Here is a 9,761-nt window from a genome sequence, read left to right as displayed (position 1 = left end):
CATGTTGAAATAGTAAGGATTGGTCTAAATAGTCTGGTTTTAAATGATTGTTCTACAACTGTCGATACCAATGCTACAACCGTTCTAGCGCTCTCCTGATGGCCTGCCAAAATGGCAGTTTAGATTGTATGACGTCAACCTCCAGAGCTCTATTGTCCTTTAGCATTACTGACACTATTTTCCTATTTGATACTGTAAATCTGCTTTGACACAATCTGCATTGTTAAAAGCGCTATATAAATAAAGGTGACTTGACTTAAAGGGGTCACGACCTTAGAAATCTCCTTAGAAAATTTATCTTGATCCCTTTGACATAGAAGAGGTCTTTGTAAGCTTAATACAACCTGCAAAGTTTCTCCTGAAGTCCACTATCATCTCTATAGTTTTGAGCGTGTTGAGCTCCAGGCTGTTGTGACTGCACCAGATAGCTAGCTGCTCAACCTCAAAAAAAGAAAAAAAAAGAACACAGTGCTTAAAGTTCTCAGGCACCGTGCCAGATCTCCGGCGTGTGGGGTTTGGCAGCGTAAAAAAGTTAGTCCTACATTTAAAAAAACTTGTTGATATCATGTTCGAGTTCATGAGTTCGCCTAGGAGAACAGCTTTCACTCTCAACCAGACTAACATTACTAGCCATCAGAAGTTTTTGCTCTTATAAACACGAGATGTGCATAATAGCGGAGGAATGGAAAAGAAGCGGCTGCGTTTCGAGCGTGCAACACGAGGTGCAGTGGTCAAAGATGTTTATCTTGTGCCATATTTTTGCCATATATTTTAATCTTGAATCTTGATATTTACATAGAAAAGATATTAAAAAAGCAGCAGAGCTTTGTAAACAGCTAAAAATAATTACGCAATCTCCATACGAACTGTATGATTGCCAGAACAAACTTACCGGTAGTTTTGAAAAGGATTTTAATTTACCAGTAAAGACCATATTGTCACGTACGCTGGAGCAAGGAAACGGGGAGGCAAGGAACTCTTCAAGTAACAATATTTATTAATCCAATCACTAGAACATAGGAGAACACAAGGACACAAGGAATGACGTATAACAGCTGACATCTGACTCAGGGAACACAGGGCTTATAAACAGAGGAGTAAACTAGATAATTAATAACACACGGCTGGGGACTAATAAACTGATAAGCAAAACGAGGACAGGAACTAACCAAATATGGCATGAGAGGGGAAACAGAAGATGAAAGGACTGACATTTACCTCCCCCTCCTGGGGGTGGGCGCTCTGGAGGCCTCCAGGGACCAGGAGACATAACAGACGGCCTCCAGGGCGGCGCCCATTCTGGGACCCATGGTGGGTCAGGGGACTCGGGAGGCCATGATGGGACCACCTTCGAGACTGTGGCCCCAGCCCCCACCTCGGCCTCTACGGCAGATGCCCTACTACCCCCCCACAAAAAAAAATCCTTGAGGGAAGTAGGGGCTTGATAGGGGCGTTCTGGAGAAGCAGGCACTTGGGGGCGCTTGGGAGGAACGGGCCCTGGAGAGGCGGGCACTGGAGGGCGCTTGCGGGGAGTTGGCACTGGAGGGCGCTCAGGATGCACAGACATAGCATAGCGCATTCGAGGGGCCGGCACAGGAGGGAGGTCTGGGGGCGCAGGCATAGCGCTTTCGAAGGACTGGCACTGGGCTTGGGTGAGCAGCGACTGGCAGGCTTGCCATACGAACCGCCAGCGGGCTTGGGAGAGCCGCAGACAGCGGCGTAGAATTCCCTGCGGACGGTGGCGTTAATTTCCCCCACGGACGGCAGGCTTGGAATAGCCGCGGACGGCGGCGGGCTTGCGTTGGCCGCGGTCGATAGCGGGCTGGTTCTGGCTCGGGACAGGACACTCTCCAGTCAGAGGATCCCTTCCCTCCAACTTAGTCCTGTGGTGTCTGGGAGGTGCACAGGAAGATGAGAATTGGCCCCGTGCCAGAACAGCATCGAGTGCTATCGCTGCGGCGAGCCTGCAGAATTCCCAGGAATATAGGTCGAATGGAAAATCTAGGTGGGCAAGGGAGATGAAACGAGCTGTGACTTCCATCGCCGCGGAAAAAAAACAGGAACAACCAAAAAACGGGGAAAAAATAAACGGGGGAAAACTGCGCAGAGGTAACGTTATGGTCAGCTGTTCTGTCACATTCGCTGGAGCAAGGAAACGGGGAGGCAAGGAACTCTTCAAATAACAATATTTATTAATCTAATCACTAGAACATAGGAGTCGCAGGAGACACAGAACACAAGGAATGATGTATAACATAAATATTTCTAATTATGCGATTGATTGTACATTGCGATTTCAAAATACAAGTTTCTGACTTAGCATGTGGACAAACATTAAAATTAAATGAATTTAAAAGTTGTTGAGTCACATGAAACAAGGGGTTGGCGCCCTCTGCAGGTATTTTTTTTATAATATAGGCATATTACATGTATTTTAATAGTGAAACCATGTAATTAACAATAAAACCATGTAATTAGGCTACTTGGTTTTGATACTTTATTTGAGCCAATTATTAATGCCTCACATTAGTTTATGTATAAATATAGTCATATTTAAGCCTGTTTTTCAGCTAATAATTTTCCAAGTTTATGATACAGCTTTCTTTCTTCAGGTCAATCATATATTCATGAAAAAAAAAATCAGTTTGAATAAGGAAAGCAGTAACTTTGCCATAGTATCCTTTCAAATGTTAAAGTTGCCACAGTCATTGCATTGTGTGCAGCACTTTATTTGTACCATTTTGTTTTATTAGTTTATTTATCAAGTAGTTTCAAGGAAAATCATTTTCAAATGTTTTTTGTTTTTTTTCTTTGTTCGCCAAATAACCCTGTGTATGTGTATGTGTCCAACCCCCCCAACCCTCAGAAAAAAGTTCAGGCTCAAGTTTTTTTTTTTTTTGCTTTAACCCCTGAGAACATTATCTTGTGTATTTGGTTTAATGCAATGTGTTCATCCAGTTTAAAGTAAAAAAAAACACATACTGTATCCACATACTGTATTGTTGCTCTATGCTCTGCCTTTCTGAAACGCGCCAATTTTTACAAATCTCATCATTCTGAGAAGCGAGGTGTGCTCTGATTGGCCAGCTATCCAGTGCGTTGTGATTGGCCAAATACCTCAAGCATGTGACTGAAATGTTACGCCTCTTACCCCTTATTGTGATGCCGTGTCCCGGCTTGACGAGACAAAAACAATAAAAACCCATTATAAACGAGGCATCTGTTGCATCCTGTGGGGACATGATTACTGATTATAATGACTTATACTGTCTTTTTATGCGTTGCGTTACATCACGCCGCGTAAACATGACCGTGGCTGCATTTGTGATCGGAGAAACGACAAGCACAACTCTACACTGATGATTCAAACGCGAGTTTTGAGCAGTGGCAAATTCTTTAAATATGAAAACATACTTTCAGAAGTCAGAAGCTCCAGACTGTCCTTACAAAGTTGGAATTTCCCCACTTTATAGAAACAGCCTTTGTGCACAGCCAGCATTGTAGGCTACTCTCCCAGGAAACAGTCCTCCATAAATTGCGCTGCACACACTCTAATATTTGGATTGAATTGTTCTGGAACAGTGCTGTAAATACAACTTAACCACTGATTTCCAGTTGTGTCCTCTTTTGGAAGCCCAAACAAAGTAGTTTTGCTTTCACAACGAAACACAGCATCTCCAGGATATGGCGCCGGTGGCAGCAACAATACTACAGTGAGAATAAAAATTATGCCCCCTTTCTTTGTGTATACATTTGGGCGGTGTTATGCAAATCTTTCCACACAGTGATGTAGACACATGGGGGCGTGTTTAAAAGAGGTGTTTTAGGAGGGTGTGGACGAGTCTTAACTTTTAAAAAGAATATCTCTTTGGGTTTGAGACTTTGGTCTTAGCAACTTTAGGGATCTTTTATATGCATGAACACTCCAAAGAGAAAGGAAAACTTGATATCGCATCATATGACCCCTTTAAATTAGGTTTTCTGAGTAACCAAGGAATATGTCAATAGCTCAGATTAGATTTTTACAATTAAATTAAGACTTAGTGTTAACTAAAAAGTGTTTGTTAGAACAACTGTTTACAGTGTGTCATCAAAATGTATAGACTAACATTTAAAAAAATATATATTTACAGTAGGGATATATTAAACTCCGAGACAAAACAGTGTGCATTTACTGTAAAATAAGACATTGATAACACTCCCTAATGTTGTAATTTCTAACACAATTTCATGGCAATACGTGAATATTTTCTACACAATAGAAACATCTGCTGGTCAAACGTGTGTATTGTAAGGTGTTGCATGTCTATTTCAAGAGAATCTGAAGGGATAAGTTTGCATATTTCTTCATAAATGCAGCATTTTACATCTGCATCAGCTCAGAATTAAAATATCAAGCAAATATACCATGAACCATTTGCAGAGTTCAACTGCTGGTACATGAATGGGGAAATAAGAGGTGAACTATGTATTCTGAGTACCTTTTGAATAATGTTTAAAATTTTACCATGAAGTTCCTAAGAGGCCCTTTATCAGAAAATCAGTTATCAGTGAGGTGTCACACTTGCATAAGTATGTTAAGTCGATTTGAAGTTGATATCAAAAGCATTCTTATGAAAATATAAATACCATACTTAGTGTGGTACCATGTACCATACCATACATAGTCATACTTAGTCACAACAAAAACAATTGTTCCCTATTATTTCACAGTAATACAAAATCATTTGTTTGTATTCAGTAAATTTCCATTCTGTGACTCCATTCCTTTCTTTAAATTTCCTCCTCTGGTGGGCGGAGCCGATGGTTTATAAATCTGTGATTGTTTAAGCGAACCTTCACTGAAGAAAGCTCAGGCATCTGAAAATCAACATTACAGTGAGTATTATTTATTACAATACATTATGCTGCCATTCAAGTAAAATGAAGTAGGGCTGAATGAGGGTGATTTCATGTAATTATGAAACTGAAACAGATCTGTGGAGACTGGGGAAGGTTTTCCCAGAGCTGCTGGAAACAAAGATGAAACCGACTGCAGTTTAAATCAACTGTGGTTTACCCTTATTCGTGCAGCTTACTTGTTGATATGTAACAGCAATTCCTGCAATGTGGATGTATGATGTCAGTTATTTGCCATGTAAAAACTATCCATAAAAAAATCACGAAATTATAAAATCAGCTCGGAGGTTCCAACAGAACAAAAATAGGAAGGCAGCAGCTCAGATTTTTATTTATTTGTTTTAATTAATGTATGCATGTATTATTATTTTTTGTGTTTTAGCTATTTGAAGATAATGGAATGAAAACAAAAAAGTTTAAAATAATGTTTTCCATATTTTATATGCTTCTGTGCATTGGATAAATTGGTGCAAAATAATAATGTAGACTTTCTCTTTTGCAGGTCTTGAATATAACAACAAATGACAATGGTACACATTTCATCATCTAAAATCATAGACATACCTGCTCATTTCATATGTTTGAAAGTAGAATTATTATTATTGTACTTTATTAATAATAATGCCTAATAATCTTATAATCTCATATAGGATGATAATAATCGCGAAAGAGGATCTCAGCTCAACGATCAGCTTTCAAATACAGCAGGTGATCTTGACAAACAATAATCATAATTGAAATATTGACCAACACGCATCACAATCACATGGAATATTTAAATAATATGCAGACTGTTGTTATAAAGGTTTTTTTTTTTTTTTTTTACCATATATACAGCAGCACAGCTGCAGGACAATGGCAACTTTAATATTGTCCTTCTGGGGAAAACCGGAGTTGGGAAAAGCTCATCAGGAAATACCATACTGGGAGAGAACAGATTCACACATGGCAGAAGTCTCTATGCTGTTACAAAAATATCTAGTGTTCAGAGATCAGAGATTGATGGCAGATCTGTGTCTGTCATCGACACCCCTGGATGTTTTGATACTAAACTTCCGAAGGAGCAGTTGTCAAGGGAGTTTGCGAGGAGCATATTTGTGTCTGCACCAGGAGTTCATGTGTTTTTATTTGTTGTGCCAATCGGTAGGTTCACTGAGAAGGAGGAAGAGATGCTGACAAAAGTGAAGCAGGTTTTTGGTAAGGATGTGCTGAAGCATGTTATAATCCTCTTCACATATGGGGATGAATGTGACCAGGAGACAGTACAGTCAGAGATTGGAAGGAATAGGGTTGTCAGCAGAGTCATACGGAGCTGTAATGGTTATCATGTCTTTGACAACAAAGATCAGAATAACAGAGAGCAGGTCAACGATCTACTGCAGAAGATTGACACAATGATGGTGTTGAATCAAGGCTACTACACCAGTGAGATGTATCAGTTGGCACAAATGACAACATTTGAACGTTTCTGGAAAATTCATAAGATTTTTTTTAAAGCGACAATTGCTTTTTTCCAGAACATGTCTTCATGACTTTTGATAATAGCTATTTGACAAGACAAGATTGACATGCTGCATATTTAACAGACACCGATTACCAGCACTTTTCTGCTCATTTGCATTGTGCCTAGAAATAACTAAATATTTATATTATTGAATCAATTTTGTCTAAATGTTTCAGAAGATAACTCTGCCCAGCTGCTGTAGTTTAGTGCAATTTTTTTTATGCTTAGTGATTTTTATATGTAACCTGACATTTTATTCCGATTGTAATTTTCCTACATATACTTACATGTTCATGGAATTCATTATACCTATTCAAACCTGACAGATACTGACAAATGTTTAACATCTACAAGATAATAAACTCTGACAAAACTTTATTGTCCTGTTACTTTATTTGTCACACTCTCACATCTCATGGAATTGTGTTTTGTTTGCACCGTTTTCCCTGCTTAGATTGTATACTATAGTCATAATTACAGATCTTATTTTGTAATTTAGTTCAGGTGTGTGTCAATCATAATACTATCATTTTAAAACTATAATCGTTCACAAAAAATGTCCCTCTTTAAACCGTAATAAAATCATATTTAATTAACAGCAAAAAAAGTCAATCAAACGTACAAAGTCATCAAAAATCATTCTTATATTATTAGTAAAATAAATCCTACTGGTTATTTAGAGAAATGTTTGACAGCAGCTCCTGGGGTGCTTTATATATGAACAAAAATCAAATCCTTTTTTTCCTTTCTTTGACTCTGTAATGTTCCCTGTAATGTCTCTCCCATTGTGTTGTACGCTTATGAGGAACCTCCTGTTTACTCTTATACTGAAGCCCTAAAATGCTAATACATTTCTAAAAGTGTGACAGTGTAGCTACAATTAATGTGTCACATCAGAAATGCCACAGGCATAATATGAGATAAACATGTTTTTATTTAATTTGCTGTTTTAAAATTGTTTACATATTTATTAACTGCAATACAGCCTGTATATAATTGCTTCCAATAAAGAAAATATAATGTTTAGGGATGTTAAGGGGATGCTTTGGTCTTTCTTGGAGGTGCTGAAGCACCTGCTAGCCCCTCTCTATCGGTGTCCATCAAGGTTATAATCGTTAACGAAAACGAACGAAAAAACGAAAACTAGGTGGGAAAAAACATTGTCGTTAACTGAAATAAAAATAAAAACGAGGCATTACAAAAAAACGATAACTAACTAAAACTGTAATGTGTGTTTGGCAAAACTAACTAAAATAAAATAAAATTATAGAGTAAATGTCCTTAGTTTTCGTCTTTGTCAAGATCTTTAATTTTTTAACGCTATTTAGAACATGCAGCGTATTCGTTCAGCTGCATTTCCTTTCCCTGCTCTCCCTCCGCCTCTCTGTCACTCATGTGTCTCTCACATGCGCGCGCGCACACACACACACACACACACACACACACAGCCCCTCCCCTCCGTGCACACCGCGTCTCCATGAGAACGACTTCGTTCGACGTTGAAAGTTCGTGAAAGGTTGGTATCTCCATCTCTTGAACACCTTCAATCAAACATTAAAAAGTGATACAAAAATATTTTAAATTCTGAATATAATTTTGTCAGTGTGTTAATGCTGACCCGAGAAGCGATTATGCCTTCTTTAGAAAGTTAACTAGTCGCAAGTTTGAGGTAAAATGCACCTTTTGGTTGTGGTTGTCGATGTCAAAACACTATAGCTGTGATTCAAATATAAAATAATGTTATGTAATTTTTTTACTTTTACACAATGTTTACTGCTTCAATCCAGATGATTAGGCTATTGACTTTAGGCTATAGGGTAAATTTAGTATTGGGTGTGAAAATTGTACAGCTGTGGTATTTGTAGGGTGTGAATTCTAGAACATGTGTAGATTTTTGGTACGGCGTGTGGATTTTATAAGAGGTATTCATACACATGCTCACACACTCTCGCACACACACACACTCTTGCTCACTCGCACACACACACACACACACACACTCTTGCTCACTCGCGATCGCACGCGCAAACACTCACACATGCTCACTCACTCGTGCACACACACACACATACATACACACATGTTGGGTTTCCATGTTTTATGGGGACATCCCATAGGCGTAATGGTTTTTATACTGTACAATCTGTATGTGCTATTGCCCTACACCAACCCTACACCTAAACTTAGCCCTCACAGGAAACATGCTGCATTTTTAGATTTTCAAAAAACTTTATGCTGTATGATTTATAAGCTTGTTTCCTCATGGGGACCAAAAAATGTCCCCACAAGATTAAGATTTACTGGTATTACTATCCTTGTGGGGACATTTGGTCCCCAGGACGTGATGAATACCAGGTGCACACCCACACACACACACACACACACACACACACACACACACTCTTGCTCACTCGCGATCGCACCCACACACACTCTCAAACAGTCGCGCATCTTTAGTAAGATTTGGCAAAAACTTAGTTTGGGAAGAATTTGTTCCCAATTTGAATTTGAACAACAGACCCAGTGAAGGAATTTCAAAGCGGTGTGAATTTTGTATAGGGTGTTAAATGGGCATTTTGTGAAGGTGTGAATCATATTTAATATAATAAAGTTCTGTGTAACGAATTATTAACAAAGGAATTATTTTGATCAGCCACCCCCCAAACCAGAAATTCCGACTGCTGTTGGAAAGCAATTAGCTCAAGTACTGCTGAAGTCCTTGCGAGAACGTTTTGCTGGCATTCTTAGCCAGGATTCCATACAGTTTGATGCAACACCAGCAGGAGCCTGCCTAATGGATCCAAGTGTTTCGCTGGTTCTTCAATCACCAGACACAGTGCCACTGAAGAGGGCAGCACAGTCCTTTGTGCAGAACCTGGCAGCTAGGTATCAACCAGTTGCTTCTCAGTATGATGGTGCTACTGCAAGGGCCACTCAAACTCCAACAGGAGCCCCTCTTGCTGTCCTTCAGAAATACCGCTTCCTTGCATCCCGTATAGAGGTCAATGTGTCCTCCACAAATCAGCCTAATATGACCGATAGTCTGTTGATCGAAATGGAGAAGTATTTCTGTGAAGTCAAACAGGGACTGTTTAATGAGACACCATTGCAGTTCTGGAGATCTAGAGAAGCTGTGTATCCAAAACTTGCCCCTGTGGCATTGGATCTCGTTAGTGCCCCTGCCTCACAAGCTTTTGTGGAGCGCATCTTCTCTTTGTGTGGACTGCTGTCATCTGGCCTGCGAAACAGAACAACTACATCTCTGGAGCAACAAGTTTTTCTCAAGATCAATAAGAAATTATTGCTTGACTGAAGTAAAGCCATCTCTCTCTTTCTCACCCATGCACACTCACTCACG

The 9,761-nt window shown here is 39.4% G+C and overlaps 1 protein-coding gene across 1 annotated transcript; it reads left to right on the top strand.

The window, feature by feature from the left end:
- Positions 1-682: 682 nt before the first annotated feature.
- On the top strand, positions 683-6,431 carry LOC306867984 (GTPase IMAP family member 7-like; the record flags this gene model as incomplete). The annotated part of the gene is made up of 2 exons (XM_079413955.1): positions 683-722; positions 5,737-6,431. 2 exons carry the CDS (start codon positions 683-685, stop codon positions 6,429-6,431), a joined length of 735 nt encoding a protein of 244 aa, XP_079270081.1.
- Between the last annotated feature and the right edge of the window lie 3,330 nt (positions 6,432-9,761).

Source organism: Barbus barbus (genome assembly GCF_936440315.1).
Source record: "Barbus barbus genome assembly, chromosome: 4".
In the NCBI taxonomy this organism is placed as follows: domain Eukaryota; kingdom Metazoa; phylum Chordata; class Actinopteri; order Cypriniformes; family Cyprinidae; genus Barbus; species Barbus barbus.
Note: the sequence above shows the minus strand (reverse complement) of the source record. Positions and strands in the feature narration are given on the sequence as shown.